The following is a 20,590-nucleotide window of genomic DNA, read 5'->3' as shown; positions in this document are numbered from 1 at the left end:
TCATCTTTTGGAAATTGATCTTAATGCCTTAATTAAAAAAAATGAGGAAAAATCCGACCTTTTAAGGACACCAATTTTTTTTGTGAATGAATAATGTATTGTAAATAAATAAATGTTCTTCCTTAAAATACAGGGGCCATAATTATACATACCCCATATGTTAAATTTCCATAGAGGAAGGCAGATTTTTATTTTTAAAGGCCAGTTATTTCATTGATCCAGGATACTATGCATCCTGATAATGTTCCCTTGGCCTTTGGAATTAAAATAGCCCCACATCATCACATACCCTTCACCATACCTAGAGATTGGCATGGTTTTATTTCAGTTAGTCTAATAGCTGGTTTGATTTGCATTGATATGGATCTTATCACAGTTAGCAGTATGGTGATGATGTGGGGCTATTTTTTATTCCTCTTTTTAGTCAACTTTAACATGGGTATGAATACTTATGAGCAGCACTGTAGTTTCCAGAAAGTTGGGAAAACTGTCTTTAAATACAGTGGTAAAGCTTCCGTGACCTGGAGTGCTTTATAGAGATCCATTTTCTTCTTGCCTTATAATGTGCTAATCACACTCATCCTCACTTCTTTTGTGTTTTCTATAAAAGCTTACCTCAGGCATTCTACCTGTCAGTAATCACCACAATTACTCGGTTAAACTACAGTGAAGAAAATATTTTTAACTTTAATCTAAAGAACTATTCAAAACGTCTTGGCTTAGTCCAACCAGCAAGGAAACCATGCATGCTGGAACAAGGAGAAAGAAGAGTAGTAGTTGTTGTATAGCACTGTATTGGTGCATCCAGTATTTCTTTTTCTAATTGCAAATTGATGCGTGCCTAGGTTTAATAACAGCCAAGCTTTAATCTGCAGCTGATTACAGTGCAGAGTAGGCTAGCCTATGCAACAGCTTCCAGCTGTACAGTAATGGAGTGATAGGAAGGGCCGGGACTTGCCCATGGAAGGTGTGTTTCAGAGTGTTAGAAAACAATAAACCAGGAAACACAAGCCACAATTGTAAAACTACTAACTTTACAAATCCTCTTAAGGAAGGCACATACATATGGCACAAAAGGCAGTAAACATGCTGGAGTTTTAACACTTGTATGAAATAAATATACATTAAAATCAACCTTCATTTTTCAACTGAAGAAGGTCCTTTTTTATTTTGATATTTCCATAATTCTTACTCTACCTGATATGCTTTCTAATAGTTTGTGTAGTAGTTAGCTGTTGCCACACAGTAAACCAGTTGCTCTCACTAATGGCCTATATCATGTTATGATATATCACCATATCAGCCTAGAGCAAGGAAATAAGATGATGTTTGGTCCAATGTAGGCTATACATTTCTCCGTTTTAACAATGCAGCAGTGTCATCTTAGAGTTCAGAAATTTCAATCACTGAAATAAAAAAAGGAAAAAAAAGACAAGAGTATCTTTCTAACTGGGTCTTTGGGGTGGCTGTGAAATTGTAAGGCAGCCTGCTACATGACTTGCAATGGTGCAAGTTACCAACAGAGAGCAGCCATGAGTCAGTCAGTTGTATAGAAAACGTCCACGCTTCTTCTGATGTATGGAAGATTTTCTTACATATTATTTTTTGGTGACTGCTTACTGAAAAAAGAAGACGCTAATAGCACACTAATGACTTATGTCGTGTCAGTTATGCGTTTTTAGTGTTTTTTTCCATTAATAAAGAATATAGACAAATAATTTGTAATGCACATTGAACAAAATTATGCACTAGGGTACCTGTGATCCACCATCCGCCATTTAAATGATGTTGACAGAATCAGGGTATAATCTGTATTCTTGGATAGTTTTTCAGGAGCAAGAAATTATAAACCGCTGTCTGTTCTCTTAATACATTATGTGTTTGATACACAGCTTAATATGTGCACCTATAGGCCTCCAGTTTCAAATGAGGGCGATGAGAAACTTCCGACATCATACACTACATTCAGATGATCTCCGTAAACTCCGTTCTCCATGTCCCGAACGAAGTGGTAATACTCATGGACGTAGGCCTATAATAACGTTGATACTAGACGGTGGTGAAGTGGTTTTGTTCAGAAATAGATATAACATTGGTAAATCGATCGAAAAAGACTTACTTTGACGAAAAAAGAAGGAAATACATCGTGATAAAATTATTTTCGATATGTACGCACAGTTGTAAAAAAAAAAACAACAACACATCAATACATAATTATTTAAATATAAATACAATGAAAACAACATAATCTATAATATTGTTCCAGTTTATATGTGGCTGAGAAACGCAACCTTTTTTAGGGCTTGCTTGGTCGTTATTTTGCAATCAAATTGTAACTTTTCCCAGTATTCTCGGTAGCACTTGAATGCAGCATTGATCCCAGACCGGGCGGTGAGGAGCTGTGGGGGATTTCATCCAGCCTCCACTCACGCTTGAACAGAGTTGTTTAGTGGCTGTACGTACACACAGACGAACAGCACCGACCTGTTGCGAAGAATGTGACAGGATTTTTTTTTTTTTAAATTTTTTTATTGTAGAACCTCGTCGCCAAACTTGGGCACATTTTTGTCTCTGTAATTGTGTTAAAGAAGACATGGAGCCTATAACGAAGTGGACGCCAAAGCAAGTTGTCGACTGGATGAGAGGTAAGTCTGGAACACTTCGTGTGTAACGTTAATTTGCATTTTCTTGACAGAAACAATACCAAATTGTTCTTTGTCTCTTACCTCTTGGTCGCTCCTCGGTTATCTCGAGTAGTTTCGTTGAAACTGCTCCTGTTTGACGGTGACAACATACCTCCACCGAAGCGCTTAACAGTGGGACTGCATTTTATTTTACTCTCTTAACGTTGCATGTGTTGCATGTGATGTTAGCAAGATGAGCTATTTCACTTATGCTAGCCCTATAGTCCGTCCAATATTAATACGTCTGATAAATTGCTGTTCATTGGAACGTTTGAATCGAGTTATGTGTTCCCCTTTTGCTCTTGGTGAGAAGCATTCACCTTAATTGACTTAAACACTATTGGAGATAAAGAAGTGTTTGATTCAGTCACTAATTGCACTGGTTTCCAAACATCTCTATGTCACAAATCCCGATGTCAGTAACATTTTAGACCACAGACTCTAATCTGGCAGTGTTTTGCCTCAGGGTCTCGAATCTAAAACCGGTTTTGTTGTCTGTTGAACTAGTTAGGATGACGTGAACACAGTCACAGTCTAGATACACTCATTCGTTGTTCTCATTGTTTAAGTAATACTTAGGCTATGTGTAACCAGTAAGCAATGTTACTCGTTTTAATGTTGACCTCAGTTTTGAAATCAGTGCCCTGGTGTCGCTTGCTCTCTTTGAGAAAGTAAAAATGAATGTAACTCCATTAATTACTTTGCAACCAGACCTCTGTTTTGTTCTTTTTAGAATCTGACACTCCATATAAGCCATACCTGTTTAAAGAGCTAAGAAGAGTGCTTGCTATGCGTATGACATCAGACAGTACGCTTTGAATCTGAGTTCAGTCACAGCATAGGTATGTTAGTGAGGGACACCAAATGGTATGTGAAGTATGGATGGAAATCTATCGTCCCAAACACAAAAAGTGTGTATTATATATTAAAAGGAGTAATGGGCTGTTAATATGGCCGGTGGTGGAACAAAGATGTTTGCCTTTGCTTTATTCTCATAATTTGTATCTCAGGGTAAGCTCTTTTGTCATGATTTGGAACTATGACGGTGTTGTAGGGCAGTATCTGCTGATTGAGGCATGCCTGCCAGTGATCATCTATAGTTGGTAGCTAAAGGGGATTGTGGAGGGGTTAGTGTCAGTGTGTTCAGTGAAAAGAGCCTCGGCCAGGGCATGCATGGATGGGGGATTAGTTGTCTACACAGGCCCCATTGCTGTCAGTCAGGCCCCGTTGCTGTCAGGCTCCTGCCAATCTGACTCAGCAGTTGTCTCTGTAGGTCTTAACCAGTGTATTTTCAGATCCTTACAAACATGGTAGAAGTGAGCTTACTGAAATGACAGCAGACCATTTATGGTAATATTTCATACTGTATATCCCATTCAGATACAAGCCCAGTGCATGAACATGGGGTGTTAAACGCAGGGTCAACTTATATATCATACCAAGTGATGGGTCAGTATCAGGTCATTCTCTCATTGTTAAACAGGGTTGTAATGAATTTAACTTCATCAAAAGTGGTCACTGCGGTGTTGTCTGTACATTCCAAAATGTAACTTTCTTCGTTGTGGTCCATGTGGAGGCATTGTCGGTGGGTGTAGACTACAATTACTTTGAAAGAAATTGGATCTGCCTTTAAGCGGTCAGCACCGCTTGTCATTATTGAAACCACCTCACAGTTCACTGATTTGTCTGACTTCCAGCTGCCGGGTCAGTCAAGTCTTAATTCATGTTCGTTTGTATCAGCTTGTGCTCCACAATCGTGTTTTAACATCTTGGTGTCCAAGGCCAGAAGTCGCCAACAGCGTTCATTGAAGAGAAAAGACCTTGTGTTGTCGACTCGTCAGTGACCGCTGTACAGTACACAGCCACAACATAGCATGTAACCACTGATGTTGATGAAAACTACTTGTGTAATCCATTTCATACCAAAGATAAGCAGCATCACACCAAAGTAAAACGCATGTCGAGAGCAGGGTCATGGCCTCACGTTGACCTGTTAACACCAATCGCAAACACGGGTGTTTTAAGAGTTGTTGCGCCTGTATAAGACAAAAAAAATTAAACTCCCAGAAAGTACTGTAGGACGACCTTTGCTCTCATTTGCCTCAGGTTGTTTTCCTCAGTAGGACTGGGGATTTGTGTGTATTGAGGCTGTTGTTAATTACTTGCATTGTTCAAGGAGATCAAGCGGTGGTTGGTGGATGTTTACTGCCAGTGAAAGGACGTTTGGTTCTTTCATTTTAAACACTTGTTTTTTTGTCTGGGAACTGGAGTTGCCCTGAAGCACATTTCTTTCACCACAAGCTCTGATCTTCCAGCTGGACCTGTGGTGTCGTGTGATAGGTATTCCATATGTCATGTGTGGGACTGCTTGCCTTGGGGGAAACATGCACCTCTAATGACAGCATAGATGTCACAGGACTACGTTTTTTAATCCGCGAATTAATTACATTTTGGGATTGTGTATGACACTTAAAATTGAGTTAGATTTGAATAACTATATCCAGTGACATTAATACAGTGACCCATATACCCATGTTCACAAAGTCAAAAGTTTAAGTCATATGCTGTGAGTCATTCTCTAAATATAGGACAGAATCCACATGGCCAATGCTTTAGCTGTAAACGGCTGGCACTGTCGTGGACATATTTAGCCTCAACCCGACTGAATAGTTTCTAATTTACCAAACACACTTACATTGTATTTCTCCGCACGTGTCCACCTTGTAGTTACTGGGGTAAGACTGCCAAGTTTGAACAAGGCATCCCAAACCTGCAAACCTGCACAACTACTGTCTGACTGAGTGGCTTTGATCCAGTTCTTGAACTCTACAGTCCAGACTCTACAGTTCAGTATATGCTGGATATCCTCCAGCATTTTCTATACTTAAATACTGGCTAATCACATTTCAAAGCCCTGTATCTGGACATAGCTTAGTCATGGGGATTTTAGTGGTGGGTTTATTTTGAGCAAGAAGTCCTGCTGATCTAGTGGCCCACATCTCATCTTCAGACCCAACAGCCCTGTTTGGCACACATCTATACAAGGCCTGGCTCTATTAGCTTATCAGTGATGTGTATGGAGCTACAGTTCCAGATGTGTCGTGTCTTGTGTGTGAACGTTCCACATAACCAGAAGTCTGATGTGAATGGTCAGATAAAGGTTGAACATGTGTTGCTTCACCACGTCACGCAGCACGATTGATGTCATGTGGATGGAAACATAAGAGTAGTAGCAAGAGTGTGGGTGGCTGTATCCTGCCTCTCAAATAACACCAAAGTGCGAAGGAGGCAATTAGCTTGTCAGAGAGGTGGCAAACATGTGCTGAATGCGCTTTTGTCTTTGACCAAGTGGGTGCTTGGAAAAATAAAAGCATTGTGTCCGAGTCCGCGTATGCTAAACGATTCCACTGATGGGTACCTTCAGCAGCCTTATCAATAGAGATGATAGTGAGGTGTGGGCAATAATGGTCCATGATCCTTATCTGGCTAAAAGAGAAACTTCCTAAACTGGAGTGTGAACAGACGTTGTGCAGACACCTCACCCTTATTAAGGCATCCACTGCCTCTGTTTTAGTACCGGTGCTATCGGACAAGTGGAGTTCTATGTTTGGATAGCCTCCACAGGCATCATTAATCCGTTTTAGCAACCCTTATTCTGTAGGCGGTGTGTATGCATCACAGAGGACAGGTCTTAAAAATAATCTGAACGTTGGCTTTAAAAACCGCGGAAATCTGCATGCTCCTTCTAGTGGCCTCACATATACAAGGAAGTGACAAATTCAAATCATTTATTTAATTGAAAGTCAATCTGACATCCCTTAGTTGGAACTCCTTTCTTTGTCATTTATCAGTTTCCAGTTATCCAGCCATTTAGCTTTTAAATCGACCCATTGTGTTCCATTGATGGGCAGATGTTACCTTTCCATAGAAAACGGCCTTTAGAGTTCAGTGGAAGTGCTGTAAGAGGATGCCCCCTGGGGAGAGCTGACTGAAAGGGATTGCTGTGGTTTCGTTTCGACCCTGCCGCGGCCTGTTTCTCACATGGCCTGGTGTCCCAGCCTTAGAGCCTCAGGAGCTTTAACATATGGGGACTTCTAGAGAAATCATCAATAGTTAATGTCATTGTTCTAATCTAGCGATGAGGAGACAAAGACAAAACAAGAGTCTGTGTTTTCATCAACTTAAAGACAGTGCATCATTGTGTACAGCACTTAACAGGGGTGATGCTTTGTTATCAGGAAACCAACATCAGTTTGTATTTGCATGTATAGCCAACGGTTCTCTCAGTGCCAGGCGAGGAAGACCAAGTGTCACCCCGTATGCCTGCCAACCTGGGCTCTACGAGTTTGCTTTTCATTTAGAGATGTTCTGTATCGGCTCCAATACTGCCTAAAACACTGGTATCGGGAAGTACTGGAGTTAATGCACCGATCCGATACCACGTAATAAAGCCCTAAAGAAAATCTACGTTAAAGTAGTTTATTTATGTTATTTTTCTGTTATAACTGACGGTCAAACTGTAGAATAAAAGAAAGTTCTGGGGCGTTCATGTTTCACAAAGAGTTTAACCTGAGCCAGACCGACAACAAAGAAATCATATCACATCCATACAGGGATAGTAGTATACAGCTGTTATACATCATATCATCCATACAGAGATAGTAGTATACAGCTGTTATACATCATATCATCCATACAGAGATAGTAGTATACAGCTGTTATACATCATATCATCCATACAGAGATAGTAGTATACAGCTGTTCTACATCATATCATCCATACAGGGATAGTAGTATACAGCTGTTACACATAATATCATCCATAAAGGGATAGTAGTATACAGCTGTTATACACCATATCATCCATACAGAGATAGTAGTATACAGTTGTTAAAACATAATAAAATATATGACACACTGGTATCGGATCGGTACTCGGTATCGGCCGATACGCAAGTTCAGGTATCAGAATCGGTATCGGGAAGCAAAAAATGTCATCGGACCATCTCTATTTTCATTCAAATCTAAAATGTGCATTGCAAATCTCCCAGATGATCTCAGCTTAGCAGGACCTGCAAGCTATTTGGCCCTGCTCTTCCCTAAGAGCATTGGCTGGTGTAGTGCCATGCTTAAGGCATGGGAATAAAAGCTCCAACCTGAGGTGACACAGCGGGTGCAAGTGCAAATACGGGTCACACGCTGACTGACCTCTCGTGCAGGAATATGTGCGCCTGCCCACACTCACTGGTGTATTGCGTGTCATTGCCTCAAGGCTCACTCTCACAGTGATTTCAGTCTTTTTAAAGATATATTAAAGTCTTAATTTGCTACCACATCAGATCTGTGATTGTTTGATGATTCAAACTCGTGCAGAGAAGGAAAAAGGACGTAAATGGCTGTGTTGGTATTGCTGTCAAAGCACCGCTAATGCATTTATGCTCAAATAACCACAGAACATGAGAGGAATGGAGTCAACTGCGTTTTTTTTCCCCTACCAAACCAAACCAGCAGCTCTGCGAATGAGTTGTCAAAACAGGTCACACATGTCCTTTGTTGCATTTGGGGCCACCAGTTGCTCTTAACGGATTTAAAATGCTGAACTTAGTCGAGTTGATGGTACCCCTCACTGACCAAATACACACAAAGCTCTTTCATCCTGCCACCAGCTTACTCTGTAATGGAGTGTAATGTCATTATGATTATGAAGTGATCTGTAGTTTTATGAACTGTTAAAGGGGTTAGCTGGGCACTTGGGCGGATGCCAGATCGGAGCTTGTTCGGAACATGTTCAGACTAGTCCATATTTTCCCAGTCCTCCACAGAGACTGAATGAATTCTTGTCCAGCTGTATAAATTTGCCGTCCCTGTAGGAAATACAATCTTATGGTTAAACTTTAAGACAATCTACTGTCTTTCATTTTGCATTCCAATGTTTGTATTTGCACAATAGCGTTGTTGGTATGTAACATCATAACCTCTATGCAATACTAATTACTAATTATTGCATGGAGGCTATCGTGGTTTGTAGATCTCCATGCTTTTGTTTTGAAATGTCAAATTTTTTTTTCAATTTGTTGTCAAATGCTGTCCCCAACTCTCTTGTTTACTTGTTACATTATAGAGTGCTGATAGATAAGGCAGCTGTAATGGGTTAGTCTGTGTTTTCACAGCATTGATGGTGCATTGATGAGCCTTGAGGCCCACTGTCAGCATGGCTCCATGGCACCCTGGATGGATGAAAGTGTTTGTTTTAACTTTTAACCAGGGAACAAAAAAAACACCTGGATGATTAAAGGGAAGCCCCGTACTTTCTTTGTGGTTATTTTTGTTTTTCATGCAGGTCTACAGCACACTAAGGTGTATATTACTCTATTATGGAAAGATCAAACAGCTGATAAGAGGACACAATTGTGCCAAGCTTCTGTTTTCAGTTTGTTTTGCTTGAAAGTCCCCAAGGGAGCCGGCAGTGAAGTCATTCATACTGTCATTCAAAGGATCTCTTTGAATGACAAGACTTCCCCATCACAGGTGTTTATTCTTGTATGCTCTTCCAACAGGCAACGCGTCTAACAGGAAGCTAACTTTATCAGGAAGCTAACTTATCAGGATACAGGTCAGCTGTGATAGATCCACCCTGACATGCTTTGTCAAATTGGAATTTGTTGTGAAATCTCTCAACCTACTGAACTTGAAAACCTAAGTTTCTGACGAAGGCTGGAACTTGACAAAGGTCACGTCATATCTCCGCTAATCTTGACTCGATGCCGAAAGTTAGAAAGTTTCAAACAAAACCGTTTTCTTCCCTTGATTTCAATTCAATAAGTTGTACAAACGATAGAAGAGCAACATGTGGGGTTTGAATTTGTTTAAGCAGGGTGTGGTGGCAGGAGACAGGAGAGTCTGTTGTTCCGTCCTTTTTGTTTAAAATGGTGCAGACACCTGGGAAAACCCTCTCACCTGCATTTCATCTGTTTGTATGTGGTACCCTTTCCAGTCAACAATACATTTATCATTTATAGAAACATGACTGTCCCTTTCTTAACATGTCATGGCTGTGAGGGAGATCCACAACAGGAGGTGTGTGTGTGTGTGTGTGTGTGTGTGTGTGTGTGTGTGTGTGTGTGTGTGTGTGTGTGTGTGTGTGTGTGTGTGTGTGTTACCTTTCACTGAAGATGACTCACCGGCCCCCCTCGCAGCAGGGAGAACGGGATCAGCTGCACACGGCCTGTAGGCTGCCCAGTGATGTCTTACATTGCATAATTCTTCGTTATATTCGCTCCTTTTTGTCTTATTAAGACAAAATTAGTCATTGGGAATTTTTGTGGGAAAGCTGACTTTGTTGATTTGTGTTTTGAATGGAGTTTGTCTTTTTGTTGTTTTTATTTATTCGTCTTTGACACAGAGGGTAGATGGACTAATGATGCTCTCAATCTTTTTGACCTCGCTCCTCCTCCCCTGACCTGAACACAAGCCAGCTATAAATCCTTGGATTGTTCTCTCTCTCTCTCTCTCTCTCTCTCTCTCTCTCTCTCTCTCTCTCTCTCTCTCTCTCTCTCTCTCTCCACTTCAGCCTCTTCTAACTTCCTTCATTCGCCCCATCATCCCCCCCAACCACTTCCCCTGTTACTATAGTAACCTTCATTTTATTTACAGGTCCAGCCAATGCTTTGGCTTTTTGTTGGCAACCATTATGACTGAGGGGGTGACCACCAGTAGCACTTTGCGCTGCACCAGCGAAGTGCTCCGGGTTTAGCCTGGGTAGAAAGATGTGCGTGTGGGACAGGCCAGGCTGAGGACCCGACCTCCACTGTCCCAGGGTTAGAGATTTAATCGAGTAAATCCTGTGCTTGGCTTGACAGTGGACTTTCTTTCTACTTTTTCAGCCAGGCTTTTTAACAAGATTTGAGGGGGGATTCACCCTCTGGGAGATTTATGGCAATTAGCAGGTTCTTATCCAAAGATGCTTATAGGGATCCACATTAGGAATGTACTACACTCAGCCATAGGGGCGATATGAAGCTATCTTTAATTAACGGCTTGTTTCTGTCTGTCATATCTTTCTGTTTCATAAAAGCCAAATAAAAGCATTATCATACAACATAATAGCACAATAGATGCAAAGTTAAGTTTGGCTCTGCAAGAAAATATGCCCACATGCAGTGCTAGCACACTATTCCCATGGCAAACTAAACGAGTGGGGCGCATTTCTTCCACCCAACCTTGTTCATCTTAATTGTGGTTTTCCATAGGCAGCTATTATGGTGCTGGTAAATTGCTCTGTAATCAGGGTGTAGTGCCACCCTGATCATAATCCATACATGTGATGGGGATAAAAGAACTAAATTGAGTTCCCTGTGTTTTTTTCTGACATGTTTGTGTCTCACAGGCTATGACTTCGATAGGGGACTTTGATAGGGGATGTCTACTCTCAAAAGTGGTCATTTTCTGTTTTGTTTTTTCTTGTCTTTTTCTGTCTCTGCCTTTTGGTCCCCCACCCCCCCACACCTTTTTGGCCTCCTTCCCTCCATCTCTGTCTCTTTGTAAAGAACGACGGTCTTTAATTATAGTTTTCATCTTAGGGAAATGGTGTATAGGTTGTAGCAGAGTGAGTGTTTTAGAAATTCTGTAGACACACAAACAGCGCAATCTGTTATGCCACATCCCATTTTAGTTGCGACTCTCAGGCCACACAGAGTCAGTGTCCTTATTGCTTTCTAATTTAACACCTATTGTGATTAAAACTGGAAAACGCAAGACCATTCCCAGATTTCAAAAATGGCAGTCTCTATTGTACTGTGCACTTTCAAGACCCAAAGACTGACTATCTCGGGATAGATGTCAACAAGCGAAACCACGACAATATGAACATTGGAGGGGCCAGGAAAGACGAAAGATTGTGGCGGGTGGGTGTGGTGCTTTCTTTAGTGGGTGTTTATGCTAGTGGTAACGAGCTGCAGCGTGGCCAGGCGGCCGACTGGCTGGAGAGTGATGTGTTTATGTTGGCCGGAGAGGTTATTGCTCCAACCCCTGCCCCTGTCCTACACGTAAGCATTGGGTTGCTGACCTGCACACACTATCACTGACACTGACTCATGTCATATTCAGGAAACTGTTTACATGCAGCAACCTGTCCTTGAATCCTGATGTACCCATGAATAAATCAAGTATGTCTGTGTTTACCACCAATTATAAGTATGCAAATCACAACTACATGAAGATGATACAAAACCAAAATATCACAAATGTCTGTAATGTAATGCTTTTATTGTCTTGGGCCATCGCTAACATTTTCAAATTGTCCAATCGTGGTTACTTGAGATCGCAGATAGGTGATCTGATCGCCAGCCTGACCGGCTGGCTACATTGAGCTGGCTAAAGGTGCTGACACACCAAAAAGACGTCCGACCGTCGGCAGAAAAGGCAGTCGGACTGATCAGTCAGGTCCCCGAGGTCCAAAAAGTGCCTCAGAACACACCGAAAAGATGCCGACTTGAGCATACGCTCTGCGCGTGCGCGAAACGTAATACGTCTCCATAGCTGCTCTGTATTGTTTCCATTAACAGTCCGATTGTTTCCCAGAAAATGAAAACCAGCAGCTGATTGGACGAACGCGTCACGTGGTTCTTTTTTCTCCGGAAATTCACAGCCAGACTGTCATGGCGGCTTGTTCAGAATACAATCTCATATTGTACTAAAATAGTTCACCAAAACAAAACATTTTAAGCGAGAAATAGGCCATGCAGTTGCTGAATCTGTCTTCATTTCAGTTTGACAAAGGTCCGTTTAAAAGATTTTCGTCAGATTTTGAGCGGCTCATCCGCTCGCCATTTCCGGGCAAGTCCCGACTGCCCTGTCTCCCAACTGAACATGTTGGGTCGGCCAAAATGAAGGCCGACGGCTCCTCCGGACGACGGCACGGGACACACCGAACAGACTTGAGTCACCGAGCTCGCCAGACGGTCCGACGGCCGATTATCGGGTTGGTGTGTCTCCTCTATAACGCCGACTAGCATGCTTCTGCTGATAGTCAACAACTGGTGCACTGTCAAAACTATACAGTTAAAAAAAAAACTGTTTCATACAGAAAGTAGACATTAATAGACTATTTTGACAGTAATTGTTTGGGTCACAGGGTGTACCAGACCGAGGCATACCGAGCAAATACAGATATCATTACAGCCCTAGTGAATGGTGGCAAAAGATGACAGGCCACATGTTTGATGGTGAGAAACTGTATGGGCAGGAAGACAAGAGAAAACCAAATAATGTATCAGGTTGCAAACTCATTGACCCAGATAACCAGTTTTGTTTTTTTCCCACACCCTTAGCTTAAGCAGCAACCGTTTTGGTTGATGCAGGTATGCAAAGACAGTCAATATTGTGCCTGCAGCAGTCTGCTTTATCTCTTCCTCTACTGTTTCTACCTTGTTTTTCCTCTCTTCCCTAATCTGTTTATGACCAGAAGTCATCATGTATCAGGTCATGTGACAGCCAAAGTACCCTTTAATGACCTCCCTGTGCGCCTCTGATCTGCTTTGCCTCCAGACGTCACCTCTCACCTCACCAATATTAACTAAGTGGTCCAAAACCCCCTCAAACTTGGAAATCTGACTGGGTACCAGCAATTTGATTGGGGTTGTGTGCTGCTAGAATTGGGGATCAGCTGAGCCCAGGGCCACGACAGCAGCGCAAACTCTGAACCCCCCCCCCCTCCCCTCCCTTCCCTTTCTCTCATCAGTCATCGTCCATCACCCTGTAAGAGACAGAGCTGCTTTTGTCTGCTTTGCAGGGACTAACCTCAGCTGCTTTTTCTCACTTAGGAAGCCCACTCGGGACATGTCACTGCCATTTTGTAGTTGTCTGTTTTTAAGATTAGGGTACATGAAGTGAAACACTCTTTGTTAGCTGGAGGAAGCAATGATAAGATTAAAACATGGGTCATAGCCTGTTAAGCTGTCAGAGATATTTATTGTCAGTATCCAAACCTATCTCCAGTGCAGTTTCAGTTGCTGCAGGAATTTCATGGAAACAACTGCCAGTTTTTTGAAACATGGCACAATAACGCATAACTTTGCCCTACTATTAGAAAAACAACTGATTCAAAGCAACCATAAAACAAGATGATTAGGAGTGAAGAGTCTGATAGAAAGCTGTAACATTACTGTTTTCAGATGAGGACACAACCTGCTTGATGGAGAGATGTAGAGCACCATTGTGTAACTCCTATCCCCAGTTCCCACTGGAAGCCCAGTGTGTGTGTGTACAGGCTTTGTTTTCCTGTGAAGTCATGCATTAGAGGATAGCTTAGCAGTAGCTTTTTCTTTCTTTCTAATTACAGCATGGCCTGGTCCGTCCAGAGACCATTGTGCCAGGGTGCTGTGAATTCCCACAATGGAGCTGCTCAGCGGAGAACAATGAGTCAAATTCCTGACCGTTCCCTGCAGGTTCGGAGGCCGGGCTGACAAATAAAGACAGCAGAGTTACAGTGGCTTTGCTATTCTACACCCAGTAGCTTTCCCACTCGCCAGCCCAGTGGGGGTGTGTGTGTGTGTGTGTGTTTTAGTTTTACAGGGAGGGTGAAGCTCCCACTGGGAGCACAGGGTGGGGTTGAAAGATGGGGGAGGTGAAGAGGAGGGAGCTAGTTTTTTTCTTTCTGTAGGAGGTGAAAGACTGTTGGCTCTTTTCTGGTGTAATCAAACCCCTGAGAACGAAAAGTTGGCAACCAAAAGCTGCACTGAAAGCATTGTTGATCACAATTGATCCATAGATCAATGAACTTGTATAAGACTTCATGAACAAACCTGTTCTAATGACTTTTTCATCACACAAACTCAATGGGTCCTGAGCTCTCACATACTTGGCCATATAAAACACAATCTGCTGTTTTTCTTGCTTCTGTACACATGGGAACTGTTAGAGATTATGACAAGAATAGCTCAGCCATTTGCAGGCGGAAGGGTCCTGTTGTTTACATTGCCAAAATGTGTGCTTACACAGCCTTTAAGTAGGCTGTAGAGCTCGAAGGCCTCCAACAGATCTGGTTGCACTTGTTGCATCCAGACTGCAGAATCTGGGGTTCTTGCTTTCCCAGCTGTCCAGAAATGTGTGTGTCTACGAGTATCCATCTATACACTGAAACTGTTGCGTTGATAACCATTTACTGAATGGGAGATGGTGGGTGGTAAGAAAGACCCCACAGTGAACGGCAGGTGCCATACTGAGACACAGATATTGGCATTTGCCAGTCACCTCCTATTCTGTGTTTGTTTGTTGGTCACAGACTTTGACAGATTTCATTCAGATGCTCTCTTCTTCCTCACACATGTCTTTTTTTAACCATATGTGAAAACTTGTATAATGGAATGTAATCAGATTGATTAGTTTAATTTTGTACAGTTTGTACAATGCTACTGTCAGACCATTCTTGATATCATTTTTATTAATTGATTCTAAATTGTCTATAAAATGTCAGAACATTGTCCAAATAGTCTATCATAATTTCCCAGATCCCAAGGTAATGTCTTCAAATTGTTCCTTTTTTTTTGTCAGACTAGCAGTCCATTAAATCCATAACAGATATTCAATTTCTAATTGTATGAACTGGAGGGGCAATGAATATTTGTCCAGCTTTTTGGCAATGTGATTGCATTTGACATTGGTACTGTGTGTCTGTGCCTCTGCTACACAGTCACACCCACTTGCTCTGGTTTGAGGACATTTGCCACATGGTTCAAAGAAGCTATAAAATTCCTCCTAAGCGTTTCATCCTGTGCAGGCTTTTGAAAAGCATTCACACAGTCCTCCCTTGTGCCTCCCCCTTTGCTCAATTCACAATTACGTGACACTATCTCCTTTACTAGTTACTCCACCTTTAATGAAAATTGATAGACACACACACACACACACACACCAGCTGCCATTGATCCAGGTCCAATAAATGTTTTATAAGCCCCACAGTAGGGACACCCCTCGTTTATTCAGAAGGTGTCAATGGTTGAGTCCAGAGGGAACGATTGCTGTCCTACCGTCCTCTTAGGGCCTCTGAATTCAGTGGGAGAGTAATACATTTTCTCTATAGCGCACATTTACCCCTATCCTCAATCACTGTCTGATACCATTAAAGTAGTAGCTCTCTTTCTCTAATGCACTTAAACGCACTTACAATTGTTCCAATTCAAAGGTAATGCAGATCGGTTTGGACCCTGGAGTGACCTGGAATTTCTTAACTCTCTGAAGTCAGACTTCTAGGATAAGGGATAGGATATGTGAGAAGAAAACATTTGCCAGTGAATGAATGAAAGTAAAATCAGCCTAGAGGAGAGTATAGGCCCCTTATTCATCAATTAGCAGTTGCAGATTCATTCCTCCCTTTCCAGACTGTTTTCCCATAGCTTGTCTGTCTCGATGATATTGTGTGGTTTACGACAACCGAGCTAAAAAAAACACACACACACACACACACACACACACACACAGTGTAATGCCTCAGCAAGTCTTATTGTAAGCTGAACCACAAGTTTCCCTTCTACCATTTCTTCTTGTTGTTGGTGAGGAGAGTGGCACCCTTTCAAAGGAAATTCCTTTTTAACACCGCAGGAAGGAGAAATGTTGCCCCCTCTGGATCCAAGTCATTGTTTTTTATTTGGTGGCATTAAGGGACAGTGTTTGTGTTTGGCTTTTGTTTGTGCTGTTGTGGGATCAGGTCAGTACTTAATTACATTGTGAAGTGGATTCTCTTGCTGTTGGCCTGTCTGGGGTTAAGCTTAAAATTCTCCAAAGTCTTGCTTCTGATTTAGCATGCCAAGGAATGAGAAAAATCCAATGAGCTTAACTAGACTTGACTTGTGTAGAGGCTAATGGTTAACAAGCCATGATGGAATTTCCCTTTCAGTCAGTGGAGGTGACTTGAGCTCTCTCAGATATTTTCTCAAGGATTGAAAATGCTGTCATGAATGAACTTTGATGCCATAATGGAATTTTAATGGCCTTGAAGGGGAGTCTGTAGTGTGAGCCCAGGGGCTACACAGTGCAGCATATTCAGATGTGTAGTGTTACTGTGATGTCAATTTCTACAAAAAAAAAATGTATCTCAAAAGACTGCAATACTGGAATGTTGAGGAACCGTAAAGCAAGTAACATGGCTTGTGTTCTTTATTTGTTTAGCCTTGTTAACACTCTACTGAAATCTATTCAGCATGTGCAATATTTCAGTTTGATTTTTTTTATTTATTTGGTCACGCCTACTTTAAACCAGTAAGAAGAGAACAGAGAAATGTAAAAAAGAAACAAAAATTCATCAATCTCTAATATGAAATAATTAAAATGTTCCAACATTGGCAGAAAATAGTGTGTTCATCACTCATAGTTAGAAGCTGATGATGATGAGAAAATAAGGGCCTTTAAAGCCTAATAAGTTTGTCTAAACCTTCATTTGTATTTTTTCATGTGCTTCTTTTGTCAGCTTATCAAAACAGAATATTAATCAATGCAGAATATAGGATTTGTGCTGCATTATTTGGTGTTAAATAAAAAAATAAGTAGATTGTATGTACAGTATAGTGTTTACCCTTTATGTATACCCTGATGCATGCACACACACACACACACACACACACACAGATATCACACAGTATCACCTTCTTTGCATACTCTCTGCAACACATGACTGAATGTGACAGAGGCATAAAGATATGAGGTGCCATGCGCAAAAATGGCTCAGTGACCACAGAACACACCCAGTGGGTCCTCACTCATAACTTGGCATACTTGGCATACATTTTATATGGATGCAGTTATCTGCTGTTAAATTACATGCTCCTATGAAAGTAGAGTTTTTTTTTTGTTTGTTTGTTTGTTTTTTTACTTGAATGTCAAAGTGAAAATGGATCGGCCAACCCTGTCTCACACTGAAGAAGGTTATTTGTGTGTGCGGTACGATTAGAGGGAGCGACTGTGTCTTCCAGCTGACAGGTCTTTCAGAAAAGCAGGGCGCAGGGCCATGTATCTGCAGCTGCCCTTCTCTGTGCGCTCTTTGATGGAAAGAAAGATGGTGTTTGCTTCTACACCCACAGTTAAACACACACTGACAGAAACAACACACTGTTTAACTTGAAGATCCACCGAGAGACACACTGTATATAACTTCTTCTACAGTATCAGAAAAGCCTTTTGCAGTTCACTGCAGTACACAGTATAATTATGTGAGTTACATCCTTGAATGTTCAATGACCCGAGCAGTTGGTAGTGTAACTATCTCATTTGTTATTGGTGCTCCAAATAGTAGCACAGGGACGCCCCTGACACTGGTATGTTTCTTTTGAAACGCACCCACACACACACACACACACACACACACACCCCCATACACTCACAAATATAGCCATCCATTGTTTAACCCACCAACAGACCTTAAGGTCTCAACTGTTACTCTGTTGTTGGTGTGTTTGACTAGCAAAGATAGCACTCCCACCTGTTCCTTATCTGCACTGTACATACACATGCACACTCACACTATTAGAATTAATTTTGGTTTACAATGGGGCAGATAGATTTAGCAAATGACAGTTGAACTGAAACTTTCTAAGGTAGCAGAGCAGACTGATCTGTTCTTTAAATGTCTAATGAGTCCCTCCATTTGCCTTTTTTTTTTAAATTTTTTTTTTTTTTAATCTTGTGTCCAGGTTTGGATGACAGCCTGCAGCAGTATGTGAGCAACTTTGAGCGGGAGAAGATCAGTGGGGAGCAGCTACTGAAGATCACACATCAAGACCTGGAGGAGCTTGGCGTGGCCAGGATTGGACACCAGGAACTGGTGTTGGAGGCTGTCGATTTGCTCTGCGCTCTGGTCAGTAGACCTCCGCTGCGAGTGTGTGTGTGTGGCTAATGTGACGTGTATTCCAGATACAGTAGCATGGATAAACAGGTAAAAGCATAACCGCGGGACACGACTGTATCTTCAGGAAGGATTTGTAACAAAACGGGGGCTTTTGTTTGGTCACTGTCCCTCCCCGTAGCTCTCAGTGTGCCTTCCCTAAAAAAAACAGCCTGTAGTTTCTGGTTCGGCAGCTAAAGGAACCAGCGATGCAGAAAGGCCGATCATTTCCCACACAGCTCAGCGGGGTGGGGAGGCACCGCAACACACAAAGCAGCCCGAGGACATTGGGGAACAGCAGTGTCACTCAAGAAGGCTAGATTTGGCAGTTAGAAACAGTGTGAGATTATAAGAGGCAGTAAATGGTAACCATATAGCAACAAGTGACAGTTTGATCTGTTGGATAGATAAGAACTCTCTCCACACTGTCCCTTACAGGTGAAGTCTCCTTTACACACAAAATACATACAAACACAAGGTATATTTGTTTTTTGGTCTCTGTTCTTAAACAAACAAACAAAAAATGTCAGGCAGGTCATTCTCACTGCTGCAGCCATCTACTCACCTGGGCCATCTCTCTAGGTTCAATTGTAGATCCTCTGTTTGGCTCTTATTAGTCACTTTGGGAGCGAACCAGCTGCCCTTTTGTCCATCATTATAGCTCATAGCTCCCAGAAGAACTGCCAACAAAAAAAAAAATAATATAATATATATCTCCATCTTCAGATAGTGAACATGAAAAGAGTGAGGGAAACCGTCCATGCTCTAACTGAAAGAGAACCAGGTTTTCCAGCAGATGGGATCGATTTAGAGTTTTATCACTTCCTGTGCCATAAAAGTCCCAGATTGTGGTCCCTGCATTTTGATCAGTGTCAGCATTTCTGCATTTATGCTCTCTTAAAATGCTTTACATTAATTGTTTGGGGCATGGTTATTTTTACCCTGAAGAAACTTAAAAGTTCAATCTTCTCTCTCCTACACGGGGCTACATCTTGCATTGATGCTGATCTGAAAGCTGTAGGTCAAACGGGTTTGGATCAACACATTTTATTCGTCAGTGATCCGCCACCCCGGCACACTGAAGTTATGCATGGCTTTCCTCGGATCCTGTGTGAAGCAGAAACGTGGGATTTAGTGTGTGGTTCGCAAACAACTCTCATCATTGCTCGCATCTCATAAAATATACAGTCTACATGGCAGCTTGTAGCTACAATCTTGAAATCTATGCTTGGGCATCTTTTGATGACCAAGGTCAAACCAGACAGTGTAAAGGTTTACCTGGAACAGGGGTATTAAGATTTGATTCATCTCTTCCCTTAGACCCAACTTTCACCCAATCAATACACGCTTCCATTGTTTCTCATTCTGCAAAAAGCTAAGATAAGCAGCCTGTCCTACACCTGTTAACAGTATCTCCTCTACCTGCAACCACTGGAAGTGGACACCTGGAAGCACTTGGCACATACATGGGTGCCTTTTTTGTTTTGATAGATTTACTCATCATAGAATATTTACCATATGGTACATTCTGTGGTCCATGACCCCTTTTTACTCTTAAAAGTAAGCAGGCCCAGATTTTTGTTCATCCCTAGAACCTTGACATCATGGCAGTAAAATTCAAGTCATTTTCCCGTTGAGCAGCTTCATAAATCTGGCTTCCAAAGTGCCTCCTCAGCATGTTTTATTTTTGTTAATTTAAGTAAACCCTTTTCCTTGCATGTGAACTTTATTCTCCCATCCAAATAAGCTGTTGGTTTTTAGTACGGTGTCTGTGTGCGTTTCACTGTTTAGTCTTAAGCAATTTATTACCGGAGTATTTTGGCACATCTCTGTCCCTTGGAACTTTAGGCCAGGATTGCTGGACTCCTAGCAACCTCTCACTGACGCAGTCTGGCTAAATGCTTTTTGTCCGTTAGGGGTTTCCTTATTAAGAATGAGGCCTTGTGGGAGACACACCCCATGGGAGGAAGTGAGGCCCCCCGATTCAATTAGGTTTAACCGAGGCAAGGTCACTACTACTGACCCTCACAAGCTC

At 41.9% G+C, this 20,590-nt stretch overlaps 1 protein-coding gene across 2 annotated transcripts in view; it reads left to right on the top strand.

Annotated features, from left to right (window-relative positions):
* The first annotated feature begins 2,391 nt into the window (after positions 1-2,391).
* Positions 2,392-20,590, top strand: part of cnksr3 (cnksr family member 3) — a 50,082-nt gene continuing 31,883 nt past the window's right edge. Inside the window, exons 1-2 of one of the 2 annotated variants that reach the window (XM_078276933.1) lie at positions 2,392-2,645; positions 18,365-18,528. In XM_078276933.1, the coding sequence (XP_078133059.1) occupies positions 2,594-2,645; positions 18,365-18,528 (216 nt within the window). In that variant the 5' untranslated portion in view covers positions 2,392-2,593. The remainder of the gene's footprint in view (positions 2,646-18,364; positions 18,529-20,590) is intronic. The other variant, XM_078276932.1, reaches the window with a different exon arrangement.

This window comes from Sander vitreus, chromosome 20 (genome assembly GCF_031162955.1).
Source record: "Sander vitreus isolate 19-12246 chromosome 20, sanVit1, whole genome shotgun sequence".
NCBI lineage: Eukaryota > Metazoa > Chordata > Actinopteri > Perciformes > Percidae > Sander > Sander vitreus.
This window is presented reverse-complemented; position numbering and strand designations above follow the sequence as displayed.